This window comes from Nannobrachium achirus (assembly GCF_963921795.1).
Source record: "Nannobrachium achirus genome assembly, chromosome: 22".
Lineage (NCBI taxonomy): Eukaryota > Metazoa > Chordata > Actinopteri > Myctophiformes > Myctophidae > Nannobrachium > Nannobrachium achirus.
This window is the reverse complement of record NC_137829.1, coordinates 27,767,184-27,789,290: the sequence shown is the minus strand read 5'-3', so window position 1 is coordinate 27,789,290 and position 22,107 is coordinate 27,767,184. Positions and strand designations below refer to the sequence as shown.

At 39.9% G+C, this 22,107-nt stretch overlaps 4 protein-coding genes across 4 annotated transcripts; 2 read left to right on the top strand and 2 right to left on the bottom strand.

The window, feature by feature from the left end:
• Nucleotides 1-515: 515 nt before the first annotated feature.
• LOC308308020 (claudin-10-like) lies at nucleotides 516-7,033 on the top strand (the record flags this gene model as incomplete). Its single annotated transcript, XM_080753376.1, has 5 exons — nucleotides 516-847; nucleotides 5,746-5,907; nucleotides 6,363-6,444; nucleotides 6,543-6,647; nucleotides 6,889-7,033. The coding sequence occupies exons 1-5, from the start codon at nucleotides 634-636 to the stop codon at nucleotides 7,031-7,033; spliced, it is 708 nt and encodes a 235-aa protein (XP_080609502.1). The 5' UTR covers nucleotides 516-633.
• Nucleotides 7,034-11,436: 4,403 nt separating this feature from the next.
• On the bottom strand, nucleotides 11,437-12,042 carry LOC308307536 (induced myeloid leukemia cell differentiation protein Mcl-1 homolog; the record flags this gene model as incomplete). Its single annotated transcript, XM_080752802.1, has 1 exon — nucleotides 11,437-12,042. The coding sequence occupies one exon, from the start codon at nucleotides 12,040-12,042 to the stop codon at nucleotides 11,437-11,439; it is 606 nt and encodes a 201-aa protein (XP_080608928.1).
• A 2,473-nt stretch (nucleotides 12,043-14,515) lies between these two features.
• On the bottom strand, nucleotides 14,516-17,020 carry LOC308307535 (claudin-10-like; the record flags this gene model as incomplete). The annotated part of the gene is made up of 4 exons (XM_080752801.1): nucleotides 16,786-17,020; nucleotides 15,014-15,175; nucleotides 14,822-14,909; nucleotides 14,516-14,627 (listed from the first exon to the last, which is right to left on the bottom strand). The coding sequence occupies exons 1-4, from the start codon at nucleotides 17,015-17,017 to the stop codon at nucleotides 14,516-14,518; spliced, it is 594 nt and encodes a 197-aa protein (XP_080608927.1). The 5' UTR covers nucleotides 17,018-17,020.
• Nucleotides 17,021-19,281: 2,261 nt separating this feature from the next.
• Nucleotides 19,282-21,012, top strand: LOC308307534 (claudin-10-like; the record flags this gene model as incomplete). Its single annotated transcript, XM_080752800.1, has 5 exons — nucleotides 19,282-19,513; nucleotides 20,174-20,335; nucleotides 20,454-20,535; nucleotides 20,624-20,731; nucleotides 20,835-21,012. 5 exons carry the CDS (start codon nucleotides 19,282-19,284, stop codon nucleotides 21,010-21,012), a joined length of 762 nt encoding a protein of 253 aa, XP_080608926.1.
• Nucleotides 21,013-22,107: the final 1,095 nt, after the last annotated feature.

The window sequence follows — 22,107 nt, the reverse complement described above, 5'->3', positions numbered from 1 at the left end:
CTTTACATAAAAAGCAGAGACCCGAGCAGAGATCCCATGCACCCTGAGCAAGCAATTTCATTTTGATCTCCCTGCTGAACTGACCAATCCTTTTATTATTTGTTTTCGTTGTACAGTAGTTCGGCCTCCAGTCCCATTGCAGAGAACAATAAACATGCAGAATTTATTAGCAATATGCCAAAAGTACATTTTAAGGTCGACTGTTTTTTGTTTTGTTTTTTTGGTCACATTTTGTGTGCACAAATAGTTAACCCTGTGACTGGACTTTGTCACATTGGTCATTGTCTTTAGGATTACTGATTACTTCTTTATTATGTTTTATGTTAATATGATACTTGACCTTACTTTAAGAACAAACCCGGAGCACACAAAGACAACAAGCTAAAAAAAAGGTCTATTTTTAAAAGCTGCTGGCTACAATTTAATAGCCACAATTTAATAACTAACTGACAGTTCAGGCTTCTTTTACTCTTTCACTCTGTCCATCCCATGTCACTAAACAGTGACATGTAAATCATCTCAGTGAAACACATGTCCATAGTGTAATTTGCTCGCCTGGGGCATTTTTATTTCTTCTCATTTTCCAGCCTTCACTGAAAGACTATATAAACATCTTAAACCGCCAGTTCCAAAATGTTGGGAATCCAGATCCTGGCTTTCCTGGGAGGCCTGGTGGGACTGGGCGCCACCATTGGTGCTACAGTGTCCAACGAATGGAAAGCCACAAGCAGGGCATCCTCAGTCATCACAGCAACATGGGTCCTCCAGGGCCTGTGGAACAACTGTGCTGGGAATGCCATCGGAGCCCTTCACTGCAGACCACATCTCACCCTATTGAAACTAGAAGGTAAGCAGTATGCACACCATTGCTCATACAACGTGTACAGTATAAGTCACTAGCGTTTTGCCTCCCGAAGTTTTATGTGATGCCATCATGCCGCTTTCATGTTAAGTTCTCTCACAGCGTCACGGTAAATATTAAACTGGCACATTTTAAACAAAGTTTGTAAAAAAAAGAAAGAATTGCTTTTCCTAAACCTAAAAAAGTATAGTTTAATAAAATATTGTATATTATTATGGTTTATTATAATTGTATTATTCACTCAATATAACTGTCAAATTACTGTCATCTCTTGATGCCATCCCCATTCACTATCACTAATATGATGTATTATACATCCTAGTCATATTATACCAGGGCAGGATTGATTATATAGTATTGCTGATATTTATTTCTGCTTAAAGGTATGGGTTCAAATGTTGAATAAATGTTATTTGACACCTAAGTGGTTCAGATTTTATTTTCTCATAACCAACTGCAATCTGGCTCATGTTTTTAAGGCAGTTCAACACACTACATGTTTATACAGCACTAATGCAATCTTTCTTCACTAACAGTGATTAATGTTCCTTTTTGAGCCTCATCATTTCCATATGTCATCATTTCTATATGGTTTTATTTTGGTGAGATTGTGAGTTTTACTTCACCTTTATGTCAAGAACGAATACCAGAAGTAGTTCCCTTCTCTATTGTCTCGTTATGAAAGTAGACCAAAAGTTGTCATGACAGAAGATCTTTGTCTAGTTTTGACTTCACATTGTTTCAAGTAGCGTGGAAATCTGATATGCTTCTACACAAAGAAAATGGGAACATTTGACAATGTGATTTATTTGTTTTGCAGGTGATGGCTCAGGATTAGCAATGGCCAATGTGTAATCCTTTGAAGGAAATATCAAACTGAAGCATTCTGAGTCACAGAAGTTCAAGTGGGTGGCAGGTCAAGTAGGGGAATTACAGTAGGAAGACAAACATGAAGGGATAGCCATAGGCAAGGAAGCTTTAGTTCCATGTCAACATATTTCTGAGCTGTACATTATCTATATTTAGTTCATATTACATCTGCATAATTTAACTATTATTCAATTTCTTCATCTATTAGTGAACCGTACCAATCAATCAGTTGTTTAGAACCGGTTATTATTATTCTTATGCTGCCTATTATTCATTAACTGTATAAAAACATTACGATTACTGGCAGAGGATTATTTTGAGATGATCAGCGCCATCTGATGGTGAAATTGTTGTGATGGGGGAATGTTTGCCTTTTGTACAACCACAAGATAGTGCTGTAACTCCATGTCAAAATGTAATCTGTTTAACATATTGGGTGTTAAGAGGAAAAGAGTCTTCCTTTGCTTGTGAGACATGATGCCAGGGGGGGGCTAGAGGGTGCTCTAGCCCCCCCTGGTGAAGGCTTAGCACCCCCTAAGCCCCCCCCCCACCCCACAACCCCAATTCTGATTAAAAATATTAAAGGAATAAATAAATAAAATAGATATGAATATGTGAAAGACAATTGACTGACTTCTATGTAAACCATACTATAAAATCGTACTTTTTATGCTGAAAAGCATCTTCAACCTCACAAAAACCCTATTCGATAAATTTGGAGCTGGAAACTGCCAATAATCTGGTCTGTTCAGTTATCCGTACTCTATAAGTGAGAGAATCCGATTTGTCATATTAGTACTATTAATTATTGTTTGTTGCCAAAAATTAATTAGCCCCTGCTCTAAAAAAGCCAGCTCCCCCACAGCCCCCCCATTCACAATTCTCTGGAGCCGCCGCTGCATGATGCCATAGCCATACAAGAGTAAGAGTGAAGTTCAGCCAGTATAGTACAGCCAGTGTTAATAAGTCATCAGTGTTGACTAGTATAGACAGTATCTATATGGCCATTTTATTTACTCTCATGTCATTCTCTTACAGTAGAATACGGGTCCAGTGGCCACCTAAATCTTGTGGGCACCTCAACATTAAATTATCAGTTTTCACCAAAAATGTAAAAAAAAGAAATAAGACAAAATGGATTTGAAAAATGGTCAGAATTAATAGCATACATTTGGTATGTCCTACATCATTAACAGCTCTAAATGTAACGTACAAATTCTTCTTCATCATCAAAATGGCAAAAGTTTCATCGCAATTTGTAGAGATAAAACATTTTAAAAATAATAAATAATTATATGGCCCCCCATTTGTAAAACAAACATAAAAAATATATAGAATAAATAAATATTTTGATTAGCAGGCTAGTCTTCCAGTTACCATGTAGGCCTATGACATGAGAAGAAAATAGCCACCATGAAAATATGCCAGTCTTTGAGAAGGTTCTACACAGACTGCCCCAACAAAGGGCAGTCTGAGAGTGGAGGTCTCCAAAGACCCCGGAGAATTTGATACTGTGTGATTACCTCTTCCAGTGAGTGTTTGTATGAATACCGTACCTTCTGTTCTCGTCCACTTTCTTTGAATTCGATAAAGATGCCATCCTTCTCCTCCTTCATCCCATTCTTTCGACCATAATTATTCTTCCATAATCGTATAGCTTTTTTGCAGACTTCCTGTTCTGTTGCAAACGCTGTCACTTATATGGCTAAGTGGAGCAGAGGTGTCGCCACTCGCCACGCTACGCCAATCCCTGAAGTCGACGGTTTGGGTGGGCCCATCAGGGAAACCAGTGCATAAAATCTCCTGAACTTGCGCAGAAATAGTGCGTTTTCCTCAGACCCGTGGTCAGCCAAGTTTGGTCAGACAAGTTTGGTCCGTCTGAATTGCCATTCGGCACTGCACACCTGTCAAAACTGTCTCACATAATTGGGGGCGGCAGTGGCTCAGGAGCGGCCTTCCCAGTTCGATCCTGGGCTTCCCCAGAGTTATTGTCGAGAATTGCCTGGATCCCGAGGCTAGTGTCGAAGTGTCCTTGAGTAAGACGCTGGCCCCCTAATTGCTCCCAATGACTAGGTTGGTGCCTTGCATGGTATTTTTGCTCGCTGCTCTGAAACGATGAAGTATAAAATAGGCAATCATTTATGAAAACACATGCAAAGATGACATATGGAGATACAAGGTGTCTGCTGACTATATTATGCACACAGCGTCACGTCAGATGATCACTGAGGTCATCATCACACTCTTTTGAACCCCTTGCATCGCCTATCTCAGTGATGCTTCATTTATAGGCCTACTCTGTTGTATGACTTGGTATACATCAGGCCACCGTCCAGTGTCCACCGTGGAGATTTGATTGACTAGGTCAGTGGTTCTCAACCTGTGGGTCTGCGGGGGTTCCCTCGTGATTTTGATCTCTGTGACTGCAGTTGTTCAAAGATCTTGATGGGAAATGTTCTTCCACATTCATTATAACTCCTGAAACTCTTCACCTTCAGTCCTTCACCAAGGAAACGTCTGGCTATACGTCATGAGTATGAGGAGACACGTGACGCGCTCCTCTACACTCTCCCACGCGACTCTGTCATTGCAAGGGGTCAGTGGTGACAGTGACTGCACGTGTGTGGGGAAAATTGGGAATTAGCATATAATGACTAATTTGGGGGGAAAGAAAAAGAATGACGTGTATAGGGAGGAAGCTATATATACAGTACACCATTGGCTTGTTGGGCTTTGGGCCCAAACCCCTCCCCGCTGCATATAACAGTCCACAACACATTAACTATCAATCCCCAGTGCATCCATTTCACTTACCAGTGAGGCGCACATTGTGGCTATTTTTTCATCAGGGTTTTCTGGCTGGGGAACCATTAACGACTTTTGAGCTCCACAACAACACAGGCGGACAGTGAGAGTGGTGTAGACGCACGTTCTGTTAAATATGACCGGCATGGTTACAGAGATCTTGGCGTTTGTATTGTCTACTTCTGGCTGGGTGCTCATATCCTCCACCTTACCCACGGACTACTGGAAGGTATCCTCTCTTGATGGAACGGTCATCACCACAGCAACCTATTGGTCTAATTTGTGGAAAGCGTGTGTCACTGATTCAACAGGAGTCTCCAACTGTAAAGACTTTCCCTCGATGCTGGCATTAGCAGGTCGGCTCTTATTTTTCTCACGGTAAACTAACATGCTATACAGGACATGGTACGGTATTTCATTTTTGGAGTGTATCTCAATGTGTGTAACTATGCCTTTTGCATATCCGTCTTTAAAAATGTTGACAGATTCTAAGAACTCTATTGCGAGGGTTTATTTGGCTGTTATTTGGCTGCTTATTTGGCTGTCGGTCCAAAGGAGATTCATGTGAAATGAATGGCACTGAAGGCATTTTTTCCTGACAATCGGTTAGCACTGGTCCATCCTCTGATAATGATGTCCCATGTCCCTGTCTAATGGGTGCTATCCACCACAACTCTACCCTTCTCTAACTTTTTGTTAGGGAGTTCAAGTTGAAGCTCATTGTTGGCCATTACTGTTGGTCAGAGCTAATAGATTGGTTAAAGCTTCAGGCAAGTGAGTCCATTCCAGGGAACAACTCATCTACCTCCAAATATGTCAATGTTTAGCTTTAGTCCTCAGGACTTTAAGGCCATAAATTAGATTTATAGAGAGCTGCAGGCTGTTTCTAGCATGGTTGAGTAGTTAGGGTTAACCACTAAGCTAATATTTGCCTCTAATTCACAACCGAATCACACACTTCATGCCAGTACCGTCTCCACAATAGCATGACTGCCTTTGAGACAATTATGGTTATTGCTGACAAATTGTCCTTGTGCTTTGTGTTTAAATTTGTCACCTGTGCAGCTATAGACCTTGTGCATCCTTGTGTAACGGGGATATGAAGAGGTGGTGGTGCAGGGAATGCAGAATAATGGACATAATGGAAGTACAGGCTGATTTGCAATTCTCAAGCCCTGTGTCTTGAGTTGTGTATTCTGTTCTTCCAGGTTACATCCAGGCATGCAGGGGATTGATGATTGCGGCCATCTGTCTGGGTTTCTTTGGTGCCATTTTTGCCCTTGTGGGGATGAAATGTACCAAAATTGGAGGAACTGAAAAGAGCAAAGCCAGGATCGCCTGTTTTGCCGGTGTAAATTTCATTCTTAGTGGTATGTACAGTATATTAAGTAGACAGCAAGTGTAATATGGCATGTAACGATTGACTCAACTCACGATACGATTCGTAAGACAATACTAGGTTCACAATACGATTTTTGAAACAAATGTATTTTTATTATTATTAAGTGACTGAAAAAAAAACACAACACAAATCCCGCATTTTCTTTTCTTCTTTTTTTTCGTTTTTACAATACTGTGTTTTCTTTCCTCTTTTCAATAGAGTAGAATGATTGAAAACTATTTTACTTTCTTACAAAGATCCTGTATTTTTCGATTGTGTCCTGTTTGCATTGGGATTCATTTTTTATTAAATCGCTTTAAATTGTCACCAGTTTGATTTTAATTGATTTACGATGAATCGTTACATGCCTAGTAATATCCAAACATCATGGTTGTTCTCATGATCTTACATGCTGAATACCGTATATTTCTTTCTTCCCATAAGGGCTATGCTCACTATCAGCGTGTTCCCTCTATGCACATCGAATTACAACAGAGTTTTTTGACCCCTTGTATGTTGCACAGAAGTAAGTCATTTGTTTGTCCTGCAACATGCAAAAAGACTATCTACAGTGGCTTACACAATTTAATAGACTTAATGTTGCTGTAACTAACTTGTTTCCAGGTATGAGCTAGGTGCTGCTCTGTTCATTGGCTGGGCAGGTTCCATCCTCTGTATTCTAGGCGGTGGTATACTCTGTTACTCCATTGCAGACACTTTCACCAAAAGGTATTTGAGTCACACATCACAAACCCAAATCTCCACATCACAACTAGAAATATGTGTTGTGAGGCCTTCTTATCCCTGTGTTATATTGAACAGGAAAAAGGAAGTACTGCATTATGTAATGCAAATATATTCAGTATATACTGTACAGTAGGCATACACATTGTACTAAATGTGTTCCTGTATGTAGATTCACAAGCTTTTGATTTGTGAAGGCGAATGTTTTGTTTTGTCTCTCTTACAGACGCTATACCTACAGAGGTCCTGCCTCACAGTCTCATATCTCTGACTACCCAAGGAGCCATGCAAGGTCTATAAACCAGAGGCCTCCACCAGACTACAGCAGCTCTTCAAAAGTACAACATTTTGATAAAAATGCATATGTCTAAGGGAATATGAACACAAAGCACTTTGTGTCAAAGATGCTGACAAATCTTCACATGAATTTGTAAAAGGATGGACTGTACATTTTCTTTTTTTTCCCCCCTGCCTTGTGAAAAGGATTTGCTGATATTGACTTCTGGGAGCCCACAGCAGTTTGAATTTGAGTCATTTCCATGTTTATTCCAAGGGCACATTTTAGTTTAACATAGTTTACTGCCTGATCTAGGCATATTAGAGTTTTCTGCAAGGTAGCCATATGGTCATCTTTCACATTTTGCATTAAATATTAGAATTGTCTTATCCTTCAACAACTCTATGCAAGACATACCCTGCACATCTTTGCGAAGCACGTAAAAATGAAATGTTTGCTTATATATAATTTATTACATCTTTTCTACTTTTTGTTAATTGTATGTGGAAACAAGTTGTTAAAAATATCTTAAGACGTGTGTTTAACTTTAAGCCACTTGATGTTGTTAATCTGTAATGACAGTGTTTAAACCCATGTCTAACACGTTTGATCAGGTTTTATGTTCTCCACCTTCCTGTCCACAACATAACCATTAACTATGCTTTTTGTAATGCACAAACTACTATATGTGAAGGTTTAAAAAAAGACCACGCTTTTATCGTTTCTTCCTCTCCCTTTTGATAGGTGATAGGTAAAATGCGTGACTACAGCGCAGGGGGAAGAGCACGCTTTGTAGGCATTTAATAGTTCACCAGTTATGACTCCTTTGGTCTGTCTTAGCATGATGTCACGTCTACTCAAATATTCATTCCGGAAACTGCGGGGAAGAGAGAATTCCTCTTTCAGGTCTCCAGAGAGCAGTGTGCATATAATATTTTCAACAAGAGCAAAAATCCGATAAACTTTGAGGGCGATTATTAGGCTATATGACATCTTTCTGAAGAGAAATTCCCGAGGGGGACACCAAAAGCAGTGCTGTGACACATAGTTTAAGTTGTTAAATTATATTGAAAATGTTTAAATAATAATAATAATAGTTATACAAGTGTTCCTTATCAGTACCTACACTAAGGTGGCAATAGGAGGGCAGGTGAGGCAAAGGATGGGGAAGGGCCGGGAGGCTGTACAGTATGTATGTATAAAATACTTTATATAATATATGACATGTAATACGTGTGTGCATATTATATACACACCCTCCCCTGTGGTGGACAGGTGTGTACAAGGTAACCACTATAAAAACTACACACTGGTTCATTTTCAAATACATCCTTTTTTAAATGAATATTGTACACATTAATAACTAGTTCATTAAATGGATCGCATCTCTTTCATCACAAGATGATCATAGATTGTGTTGGATAAGGGTCAGTGGCGGGGGGGGGGGGGTCTCTTGTACATCTGTACGTATAACTAAAGAAAAACACAAAGGACAAATCATTGAAATGATGTTATTTTATGTTATGTTATTGAAATTAAAGCATCACAAAGCCATTGAGGGATCCACAGACAAGTGAATAATAGGCTGCTATGAGTTGCTTAGGCCTACATCTTGGTGTTATCTTCCGAAGCTGAAATCAAAAGAAAGATTGAGTGTTCCTTGCTAAGGCTTAACTCACAGCCCCTTTGGACTGGGAACACATTGGATGTTTCTGCCCTTTAATCTGAAGCTGATGATGCTTAAACTCTCATCCCTGCTGTAACACTACTCTGCCAGACGGTGGCATTGTTGCTCTAAAACCACATAAATGCAGCTAAAGCTACCACAAAAATCCTTTGCATTTATCTCTCTACCATAAGATAGTAAGGACAATTATATTGATATAGCACTTTTAAGAACAATTCCAGTTGGGAATGCATGCCCAAATATGCAATAGTGTACCCATTGTCAGATAGTGCCTGTCTGTCTTTGTCCCTTTTATGCCCATATAATAGAGATCTCTGTATCTCTTCATCTATTTGATTTGATTTAGTTTAGTCATAGTTTTGAATACATTTTTATTTAGTTTTAGTCATCTGAAAAATGTTAGTGTTATTCTAGTTTTAGTCGACTAAATATCGCAAGATCTTTATCGTAGCGCAACCAAACATAACATCTTTTAGTTCTACTGGATCTCTTTCTTCTCCACTAGTCCCTCCCTAACATCATGGCTTAGTTTTTATTTTGTTTTCTTCAGTGAAAAAGGGTAGTCAACGAAGATTTTTCATCATAGTTTTAGTGAACGAAATGAACTCTGCCCTATGGGTTAAGTCAGGAAACAGAAGACACAGGGAATATTCCTCATTAGTCTAGAGTCTAGACCAGTTGTTCTCAAACTTGGAGTAGGAACCCCAAGTGGGGTCCCCAAATTATTTTGTGGGGTCCCCAGATGATAAGCTTAATGTAAATAAAGAATTCTCACTCAACGGTAAATAATCCAACATAGTATAAGTGTGTACAGGGTATCTGCACATTTATAAAGTGACAATTTAAGAACTATTAAGACATTAATACCAAACTGGCAAATATTAAGTAAGAAAGAGGCAAACATTGTGAAAATAGGCGATCTACAAGCTCACACCTCCTCGCAGAGCACCCCACACAGATGGCTGGACGCTTGTTTGCAAGTTGGTGGGGCAAGATGAGCCCTTACTACGGGAAGGCCTATCAGGAGATGTGGCCGGGTGTTGTCATCATGACATACTGTACTTGTACTACAAAGTATCGTATGGGGGTAAGTTCAGAAAATCTCAACAAAAATTACCTTTAGACTTGCTTATGCTTATTTATGCCTTTTTATTGCAGTTTTATTTGATCTAATGACAATAATTTCTACTTTCACTTTAATTGCAGGAAGGAAAGCTGTGGGAGCCAGTAAGTAACCTGATATTTGATAAAATAGATGTAGCCTCATGACATGCATGTCCTTGTCAAAACTACAAGGACATTAATACACAAATGTGATGCACTGATACAAAATGCAACTACCGGTAGTCACACTTTTGTTTCTCTGCTGGTATCTTGCTTGAGTTTAAAGCAGGAGTCTTCAATGTTTTCAGGCCAAGGACCCCTTAGTTGAGAGAGATGAAGCAGGGACCCCCACTACCTTATAGATTCCATATAGTTTCATTGTTTGACAACACAATCGTCACTGTATTTTGGATTCATGTCAGTTTGTGTTTTCAGATATTTAACCACTTGAACCGCCAATACCGGTACTTATAAACTTTACCTTTCGCTCTATACTTAGTCTGCTCTTTTTCCCCTTTACACCAAAGCTCTTTGCCTTGTAGATCTGCTATTTTTGTCTAAAGTTCTCAGAATATGGACACTAGAGTTCAAGAGGTTAATATGATTAAGGGGGAAAAAAAACGTTTCTATCACTCAAAGATTAGGAGGACCCCCTGTAGTAACTCTGAGGACCCCCTGTTGAAGACCCATGGTTTAAAGGATTGTATAGTATGCTTTCTATTTCCCAGTTACCTGTATTCCATATGTTTATGGGAAATCTTTGATTGGGTGTTTTCTCCTTCTACAGAACCCGCTCACTGATCATTCCACCATGATGACCATCCCTCTACCCTCTGTGAAATACCTCCCCATCAACTAAATTCTTTCATGTTCAAATTTGTATGGAACAAATAAAGTTGTTCTTAATTATCCTGGAATCCTTGTGTCAGTGTTGTGGAGCACTTTCCCACTGTAGCTTTGTTTTTAAAAGTAGATATGTTGCATATAATTTTAGAAGCCAAACCAAGTTGTTTACTGCTGGGAAATTTAAATAACCCAATTTTAAAAGCTATGATACATTTTGATAACATTGAAAATTAGGTTTAACCCAAGCTATTTCTGTGTGCAAATTCCTGAATATATGCACCACTGAATATATGCACCACTGATATAGATAGTTTTTAGAATCTGACCCTCAGGTGCCTGTGTGGAATTAACGTACAGTAAGGAATTCAGACGCAGACAAAATGTGCATTTTTCATAGATTTATTAGAAAAGAAATGCATAGAGTAGACATTGTGCATTATTAGAAAAATTAAATATATATTTGTAGCTTCATTATATACAGTAGGCTATATTATATACACACATGAGTTCAGGTGGATGGTGCAAACTGCACAAACCTAATCCTTAATGAAAATGAAAAGGAGTTAAGGGGAAATTATTGTACACAAAGAAAATTAAATATTCAACATTCAAACCAGGAAAACCTCTATTTTCATTGCCATGGACATATGTCCTCAAATGTTCCATTATTTCAGTTCTCAAAATGGAATCTAGGAACTATGTGGGTTCCTAGTCTAGATCGACCCACAAAAGTCTGTAACTCTAACCGCATACAATTGGAATCCATTTGTACACTGCCAGAGTTAGGGAAGACCTTGTAGTTTGAGAAACACTGCATTATTTGGTCGGGGTGAAACAGTCTCTCGAGTCCAACAACACACTCACCTGAACAGGGCCAGGACCAACCCAACGCCAGCGACCCCAGCCACTGTCATCAGCAGCGTGCTCTTCACCGTGGACTCTGGGTCCAACACGCGAAAGAACTTCACAAAACCATCCCACGAATTGTTCTTGACCAACCATTCCCGTTGCTGGGTCAGGAGATACGTGGAGATCTCCTGGGCCACCAGTCCAACGCGCCGTTCCCTGTCCTCCTCCTTCAACTGCTGGCACACGACTGCCCCGAAGGCCACCAGGCTGGCAACGCGACCCCAGTTTGTGATGCCATCACTGAAGGTCTCTGCTGCTACTGCACCCACGCCGATCATCATGTCATCTCCTCGTCCGTCCAACTTCAGTTTGCGGATCATGCCGTTGAACAGGTACCGGTGTTTTTCGACGGCCTTCTCCACAACTCGTTTCATCGTCGCATGAGCGTCGCGTTGACGTCTCCTGCTGCTTGGAGAGGATGATGACACGCCTGCAAAGTCCATGAGGAAAGTGCTGATGAGATCTCTCGTGTCACTTTCCAAGCTGTTTCCCCGGCCGCCGCCGTCGCCGTGCACGACGGGCCCTCCTCCTGCAACGGCTCCGTTTCCAGCAGCCATGGTGACGAGAAGTTGCTCCTCGGCGGCAACTGACGGTTGTTTCGAGCTCAACAAAGTCATTGTTGTTGTCTTGTCGACGCTTACCACTGAACGAAAGGTACCCTGATTGTTTATCTCAAAATAAGACAACTGTAACTGACTGTTGTAGCAGATAGATGTCCGTTGGCTCAACTTGGCAGGTTCTGTAGAAAGTTCGCTCCTCCTGATCTGTTCTGTTCGCTTGAGAGAGGTGTGCGTCGGAAACTCGCTGGGAACCGTTTTAAATGTGTTGAGCAAAGCGCGTGCGGCTTCATTCTGACGTGTCATGTGAAATGAGCCAATCCACGGCGCGGATAGGCTCTGAGGTGTCAGAAGCCACGCCCACGCACGCCTTAAAGGTAAACAAACACCGGCATCTCTTTCTAAAACTGAGCAGTGTGATCCGGTTTCCGGTTTGTTTGTTGACTACAACACAGATAGCGCATTTATTTATGAACAATGACACACACTGCCGTTAGCTTGAAAGCTAAACTCACCAAACTGCCCTACTTTTTGTTCAAAACGTTGTTTTGAACGTTTTGTTTACATTCAAACGTCATAACGTTACACAATTTCCCAATGTTGCCATCTAGTGGTTACTGTTGGTATTGCTACGAGTAGTCCACTAAAATCAAATGATATTTATTCGACTAAAACTAGACAAAGCCTAAAACATTTCAGATGACTAAAATATGACGAAAACTAGAAAACTAAAACAAAACAAAAAGCTACCAAATCACATAGCAAACAAATTCTATCCTCTTCAGGAGTATAGGTAATTCATGATTTTATTAATAACTGATCATTGTGTTGTGTATTTAAGACCATGAAATTGTGTCGAATCATAAACAATTGATTGATTGATTGAAGAATGTATTAGAAGTTTGCAATAGAAAAAAGTACAGTTTCATGACAGTACAAATCACTGGTACAAGGTCAACTAAAAGGAGATCCTAGAAAGCAGAGGCTTATTTCCACAGGAACCACACTTTAAGTATCTCATATAACATTGAAAGACAGACGGATACATGATGTCTGAACCCAAACAGAGGTCTTGAATTTGTGACTTAGTTGTAAATAGCACGTAGAAATGTTTACACCATTAAACTAATTGTGTGATTATAACCTTAATAGTATCTGTTACATAATATGTTAAATTAATCTAGTATTAAGATGACTAGGCCTATTATTCGTTATTAAATCGTATGATTTCAATTAAGATTAGATGGATGGCAAAATTATGAACATAATTTGGTTGATTGTCAGTGGTTGCTTGATGAAAGCTTACCTAAGTGATCCACATTCATGAACATAAAGCAATCTTTATTGTGTAAATTAATTGACGTTGCAACAACGGGGTCAAATTATTTATCAAACAACTAGTATACAAGAAATGCTCAAATCACAACAGGAGCATGAAAGCATTACTGATTTACAATTGTACAAAATGAGGTGAAGAGACATAGGCCTACATACAGTATATACAGAACAAGTAAGTACAGTATATAAATAAAACATACATTCCATATTACCCATCACATGCACCATCCTAAACTACTTTGCCAATTAAGTCAGACAGATTTGTAATAGCTACACAAACGCATCTCTTTCTGACATTCTCTCGGGTGTTGTCTGAGAGAGCTTTGAGATCTTGGAGCTACTGGATCCTCCAGAGCCCAGGATATATGATCCGTACTGCCTACTTGTATATGGTGGTTTGTAGTATCCAGTAGTATATGTTCTCCCTCCAGGTTTGTAGTATCCACCAGAATATGTTCTCCCTGCAGTGCGAGGAGCCATGTATGTGCGTGGTGCATAGGCATACACCACTGTTCTGGAAGGCACAAACAACAATAAAATGAATCAACAAGTAGTTCACTGGTTCTCAAACTTTGACTCAGGGCACCCTTATAAATAACGTTTTAATCCACGGCACTACTGAATGAATGCACCTTACTTTTATGTCATATTACAGTGCATAAATATGTAAATATTTCCCTTTAAGATACAGTATGTCAGGAGGAAAACCTGAGACAATGTCCGTTTCCATCATCAGACAGATTGAAATGAACTTTATACTTGATGTTTAACCACTTGAAACCCAGCATCCCTATTCTGGGGGGAACATTCACCCAAAAAGTTCACTACGCTTTGTACTGTAAGCTTGTAGATCTGTTGTTTTTAGTGAAAATACTTTTTTCAAGATTGAAAAAGAATGCACCAATTGAGTACAGTGCAACTCAGGTCAATTTTACTATATATATATATATATGGTGGTTAAACTGATTGATGAATTCCAAATATTATCAAAGTATTCTGCGGCACCCCAGGACTTGCATCACACCACCCAAGGCAAGGGTGCCACAGCACTTTGAGAAACCCTGAGTAGTAGCCTATAGGCCTACAGTAAACTCCTGAGTGTTAATATATCCATTCGTAGGACTTTACAGTGTATTTACCTTTTAGGGATGATTACCCGGAACACTGTAGCAGCATAAAGTACAGCTCCAAGTAGGATGAAGAAAGCCCCCACCAATCCAAGAAAAATCGGAGTTCCTAAGTCATACCTGCCATTAGGGTGAAAGTAAAACCAGAACACATTTAATCAGAAACAATCATCCAAGAGCAAGGGCAGTTTTTCATACTATGTATTGTACATTGACATTAACAGAGCAGTAGAAACCAGTATAATATAATTATGTGATGTGTTGGTTTGTACTGCTATGTGCAAGAAAGATTCAAACTATTGACTTCACTGTACCGTAATCTTCCTGGCTCTAAAGTGGCAGCAAAGGTACTCCTGGCAACCCTGTTGATGTATAAGCAGTAGCCAGCTATATCAGCTACCCCTGTGTGAAGAGGAGGTTTCGGTTAAAACCAAGACATGGTGTGGGCAAAACACTTATGTCATTTATGGTCTGGTCGACTAGTGCATCACGTGTGTTGCCCTCACCGCCAACAAAATGAAATACTGCCGCGGCTAGTAGCAGTTTGTCCTTGGTCCCCTCCGCTCCACCGATATATGTGCACTCCATCCCGAGGAAGGCAAATATTGCACCAAAGAAGCCAAGGGTTAAACCGCACATCAGCAATCCTCTCACTCCCTGGACATAAACTGTGGTAGAAATAGAAGAAAGCCATGTTAGTGCCATGTTTTCTATGATGATTAATGTAAATAATGAATCGAGCTGTAAAGATTCAGTTTCAATACAATTTTGCTGTTCATCTCTACACTGTAAAAAATAAAAAGTTGGGCAAACTCAAAATTTTAAGGCAACAAACTTCAGAAAACCTTTGAGTTTAGGGCAACTTAGAATTTTAAGTTAAGCAAAAATTATAAAAGCTGAGGCAACTTAAAATGTTAAGATACACCAACTAAACCAATTTAAGCAAAACTTAAAGTTTTATGTTTGATTGTCTAACTTAAAAGTTTTCTGAAGTTTGTTGCCTTAAAATTTTGAGTTTTCTCAACTTTTATTTTTTACAGTGTAGAAAAGGTTATCTAGAAAAAGAGCCAAATAGGCCAAAACTGATGTTGTTCAGTGCAGTGGTTCTCAAACCGCTTAATGTCAAGAATCCCCAGTGTGGTATGCATTCAGTGGTGTAAATTAACTAAGTACCTTTACTGTACTTAACTACAATTCTAAGGTATTTGTACTTTAATTGAGTAGTTGTGTAACAGAGTTCTATATTGCACTATTGATACTTTTTTACTTAAATAATAAATGTGAGTACTTTTTCTACAACTGTATGAATTAGGCAATGAACCCCGTGACTGAGTGAGCGTACATTTGTGTGGGCTCCTTTTGGTTCCTAACTATCCATAATTTATCTGGGGACCCCCTGGAAACCCCAGACCCCACATTGAGAACCACTTGTTTAGTTGACGCTATTATGGCATTTCATGGCATGCTGCGAGATCTATGCTGAGACAGTAGGCCTATGCACGTTGTCCAACACAGGAAGTGAACCCAGGACATTGTAGGGCATTCACCAAATATTCGAATATTCGAATATCAAAGTCACTATTCAACATTGTTCACCGAAGTCGAATATATTCGTTTTTTTATTTTATTTTATTGTTTTCTCTTTAAAAAATATATAGTTATAAAGCTTGGCTAGATAGGAAGTCATAAGAATGAGTTGTCAATGCCCCTGGTGGATGAATTTGTTAATGCTCTATACCAGGGGTTCTCAAACCTTTTTAGGCCGTGACCCCCAAAATAAACATATTTGAACTGGGGACCCCCACCCTGACAAGCACTTGGAATTGTAGGTATTACATTTAATGTGACTCGGTTCCGCAGATAAATATGTTCGTCTCTTGCTTACTTAATATTTGACAGTTTGGCCAGTTTGGCCATTCCTGTCGAATATTCGACTATTCGAATACTTTGAGGTCGAATAATTCGAATAATAAAAATCACTATTCGTGAATGCCCTAGGTCCTAGGACATTGTGGTTTTGTTGTTGAAACATTAACTGATAGAGTCAGCAGGGACCTTTATCCAAAGGGCCTCACAATATCTGTGTGAGCAAATATATTTCATGCAGCACAAAGAATCACATTTCTCCAGTGACCAGTGCAGTCAGTGCAGTGCTTTATGGGGCCATAGCCTACCGTACAGTATTTCTAGGCATACATATATTACTATATTAGCACAAAAAGACTGAAAGTATGAAACATCATTCCTCGGATATGAATGACTGCTGCAGAGCACTTACCTGTGACAGACCAGAGCACTGGGTAGTCTCTACAGTTGGTCACTGCTGTGGTGTCGGTGTAGCAGTCCTTCCAAAGGTTGGACCAGACCCAAGCCGCCTTGATGATCCAGGACCCTCCCTGGCCTCCTAGTTGAACGATCCTCCAGTAGTCCATGGCCATGGTGCACAGCACAAACAGCCATCCCAGCGTTGAGATCAAGAAACCAAACACTTGGATCAGACGCTTCCTCATTTCTGAGGCCAGTAGACGAAACCAGAGGAGAACCAGCTACTACTGCAGAGAGCTCCTATTGCGATGGGTGTTAAAATCTGGGTGGACAGGAAACAGTCACAACAGCAGGACGGATGGAACAGGATGCTTCTTTATTTGAGCAGGTGAGACAATAGGTTTGTCAGAACAAGATGACATTGCTTGTGCTCGCCATGCAGCACTGTGTTGATGTGGGCTTTATGGGAGTGCGTAGGATGTTTACTGTAAACTCTCAGGAGTGTGGCTGTCAGGCTAATTTATACAAGTACTTCATCGCACAATCTTTTCAACAACAAATGTAGACATTTTTTGAGGAATACCGCTACACTATCAAGGAAGGTTCCTCATTAGTCTAGACCAGTGGTTCTCAAACTTTTTAGGCTGTGACCCCCAAAATAAACATATTTGAACTAGGGACCCCCACCCTGACAACAGGAAGTTATTGCCATTTCCTGTTTTGGGCAATTACTTACAATGCTAAACCCCAAAAGAAAAATTGGAGACATGTTTTTTTGGCATTCTGAGAACCCCAAGAATCAAGATATACATGTCTCCAAAAATCTACAATCCAAAATCACGGAAATACATAGGCTCCTATATACTGTAAATCTACTGTTGATTTTGTCGATAAAAATGTATCTTAGCTGGCCTTCATGGCATTGTAATACCTCATTTTACACTTGGTTGCATTCTGAAAATAGGCAATATCCGCAACACGTTGTCAGCTTGCAGATCTGCTTTTCAGAGCGAAACACCCAAGCGCAACCAAACATAAACTGGATCTCTAATCCATTTGTGCTCCCTAACATTTTAGTCTAGTTTTTGATTTAATCTTAGTTTTAGTCATCATGGCTTAGTTTTGATTTGGTTTTGATTTAGGTTTTGTCAGTGAATAAAGGTAGTCAATGGAAAAAAAATCATAGTTTTAGTCGACAAAATGAACACTGTTGGCAGGTGGGATGTCGGTAGGGCTGTCACTATTATGACATTTAACTTGATGATTAATCGTCATACAAATAATCGATTTAATTGTGTTTCTGGTATTGGAAATTGGAACATTTAAATTAAAAATACATTTCTTTTTGCCTTTTATGCTTTGTAAACAAACATTGCACATGATACAATGTAGGCCTATGATATATATTATCATAGGCCTATATATATATATTATACTTTCAGAAATAGCTGATCTACACAATCCACAACGTCTTCCGATGAAAAGCGTTGTGAGCCTGTAGATCTGCTATTTCTACAAGATATTTCTGATTATCCCAAATAATTGCGAACAGGGGATTATGTAATAGTTGTGACAGGCCTATAGTAGATGCAACTATAAGTGGAGGAGAGATTATACATATTGCAAAATGATATTAAATGTTTTAACTCAAATTCATACACTCAAATTGGAAAGTAAGTCCTATCGATAATGTCTAGACATGTTACTGGAGACATGTATAATGACAAATGTTTGTCAAACCCTATGCTGTGTCATTATGTGTGCTTTATGTATTTGTATATGCATTATTATGTATTACAACAAAACAAAAGAAAGAAAATGCAATTTGGTGAAACGACAATCTTCAACCAAGAACTAAATAGCAGACAGAACCTTGTGGTGGTAGGCTATATACTACTCCTGGGTACCATATCAATAACAAACACAGCATGTCGTCAGAATGACCTTCATGGAACAAAGAAAAAAAAAGTATTCGGTCAGCAGTGACCAGCTTGCCATCCACAAGTCCAAAGCAAGAGATGTGATTATATACACAAAACACATTCTCTTGTTTCTGGTTCAGCCTCGCCAGTGTGTGTGTGTGTGTGTGTGTGTGTGTGTGTGTGTGTGTGTGTGTGTGTGTGTGTGTGTGTGTGTGTGTGTGTGTGTGTGTGTGTGTGTGGTGGGGGGGTGGGTGGGGGGGGGGGGTGCGTGTGTGTGCGTGTGTGCGTGTGTGTGTGTGTGTGTGTGTGTGTGTGAGAGAGAGAGAGAGCGAGAGAAAGAGACACAGACAGACAGACAGACTTGTGATGCATGGGAGTTGGGAGGGTATAGCTGATCACAGTCTCTCTCTCTCTCTCTCTCTCTCTCTCTCTCTCTCTCTCTCTCTCTCTCTCTCTCTCTCTCTCTCTCTCACTCACTGGTCATTCTCAGTTTAGTTCGAGATAGCGGCAACAGTTGCCCAAGTGTCATTCCTCGGCCTTGCTTTTCTGTTTTTCTGTTTGGTTGTCGAACATTCAGAGAGGCAAGCATGAATTACAGGACGGTGGTGATGTACATGGAGATCGGTTGCTTTACCGTCTGTGTGTGTGGATGGATGCTGGTCTGCTCCACCATGGTCACAGAGATCTGGACCTGGTCTGAGGTAGACAGCATTGTTCTGACCACGTCTAACTACTTCTCCAACCTCTGGAAGGACTGCATATCTGATTCGACAGGAGTCTCAGATTGCAAGGGAATCCCATCTATGCTTGCACTGAACTGTAAGTGACTGTAATTCCTCAGCCCGGTCTTTTTAAATACAATTTGAAAATACTTTTCAATGGTGTGCACTGTGCAGTTTTCTTTGTTGCGCCTATTTCAATTTATACTACATGAACTTCACCATACGATTGTGTCACCTCTGAAAATAACATATTTTCGGCCTGCAACATAATAATAATAATAATAATAATAATAATAATCTTTATTTGTATAGCACCTTTCATACAAGGAATGCAGCTCAAAGTGCTTTACAGTGCAAAAGAGATTATATACATGATAAAAACAAAATATATTCAAACCATAAAATGCAGAAAAACGTTCAAAACCTTCAATAAGACCCTAAGAACAGAACAATCCAAAACAATGAAGAATAAATAGGAGTAAGAGAAAATTAAAATCAACTAAAAGCAAGAGTGAAGAAATAGGTCTTAAGTTGTGCTTTGAAACTATCCACAGAGGAAGCCTGTCTTAGGTGAGCTGGGAGCTTGTTCCAGGCAGTCGGGCCATAAAAACAAAAAGCTGCCTTACCATATTTTTTATATGTCATACTCATATCGGGTACGTCAAGCAGGTTAGCACTGGCAGACCTGAGGGAGCGGTTAGGGACGTATAGGACTATTGTAGCCGTACAAGTATAAATTATTTCCTTTCTTGGACAGGGGACATTCACATGTGCCGTGCACTGATCATCACCTCTATTATCCTGGCATTCTTTGGATCTGTGCTTGTCATGGTGGGCATGAAATGCACCAAGATCGGAGGATCGGAGATTTCCAATGCAAGAGTAACTTTTGCTGGAGGGATGAACTATCTCATCTCAGGTAAACATTAATACATGTGTAAAAGTTTTTTCTTGTTCTCTCTCTCTCAAAATTCACATGCAGAATGAAACATGCAGTAAGTTGGTGCTAAACATAAATACTGTGCCTCTACCTTTAGGGTTGTGTTCAATGATTGCATTCTCTTATTACGGGAACAAAGTAAGGGCAGAATTTCAAAACCCTGACTTCAAAGCTCAAAGGTATGTAAAGCAACAAACACACATTAAACAAAATGCATCCAATATTGTTATGAAGTAAATACAGATTGAACTCTGCCTTTATTCTCAGGTTTGAAATAGGAGTTGGTGTGTTTATCGGCTGGGGGGGCTCTACCCTCCTTACTGTTGGGGGTCTTATTATGAGTAGCTTTGCAGGGAAGGAAGGGTGCCAATCGAGGTAATTCTCAAAACAATGATTTCATGTGCAATTTCAATTCAGTAGACCAACCCACCGAACACAAACACATTTGTTTTTCTTTTCCCCGTAATGAATTTCACAGCTCGAAGAGAAGAGATCTCCCTGTCTATGGGCTCCCTGAGGTCTACACAGCTCTTCCACCCAAGGAAACCTACGTGTCTCCAGCTCAGAGTGAAAAGAGTAGCAGTGCGAGTACAGCCAGCAACATCTCTGGAATCACAAGCACCACCAAAACGTCCAGCACCAATTCCTATGTGTGACTTCTGGAAAGTAACTCATATATATTAGTAAATATTGCATTATACTATATATTAGTAAATACTGCATTGTACTATAGTGAGATTGTAAGCTTTGGTAGAGCATCTACACAAGCTTCAACAAATGGTGACTGTATTGTTCTCATGTGCAAGAACTCTTTTGGACAGTCTGCCTTCTCAGTACTCTTCGGAACTCTTTGCCTACAGATCTGAAACTAGAGACGGATCGGATGGTAATGTGTTAACTGAGGACTCAAGTTATTGTTGAAATCAAATCAACTGTGTGTGTGTGTGTGTGTGTGTGTGTGTGTGTGTGTGTGTGTGTGTGTGTGTGTGTGTGTGTGTGTGTGTGTGTGTGTGTGTGTGTGTGTGTGTGTGTGTGTGTGTATATAGCCTATATATACTTGATTGGGTTTTAGACTATTCTATTTTAGAAAAGCCTCCTGTGGACAGGTGTTGAAAACTAGCACTCATGCTTGAGCAATGCATCTGGTTCGTCCAATGTGATTGTTATGTCCATGTCAAATAAAGAAATAAACATAACATTGTCAAAATATTTTCCAGTGAGCCCCAGTAGCTCACAGAGTAAGCGGGCATACCCCATAGGGTAGGCTATTTCTTCCCACAACTGCCCCGGGTTTGGTGGGCCAGCCAGTTACTACAATACACTAAAACGTAAAATCTAATGTAAAATCTAATGTAGGCCTATGCTTCAGCTGTAGAAAATCCCTGCAGCTACATCCAGGAGCGGAGCCATAGGCAGAAACAATTAACCTGACTCTGCTCATCTTTGTAGCTAATCTGTCAAATGCTTCTCCTGCTATGCCGCTGAAATGTGGAACACCCTATCGAAGGGCTTAAAGGAATATAAATCCCTACCTTCCTTTAAAACGGCAATATTTCTCATAAGTGAAATTTGTGACTGAGCTTGCAAACGACAACAAAAATACTGCCCCTCTGCCAGTTATAGTACCCACCCACTGCCCAGTTCTCCTGTCTCCACTACAGGGGTCATCGCCATTCTGGCTTGTGGTGGTCATTTTTATCAATATTCTATTTTTGCCATATGGGTAGGGTCCAGCCGTCAGGGTACACAAA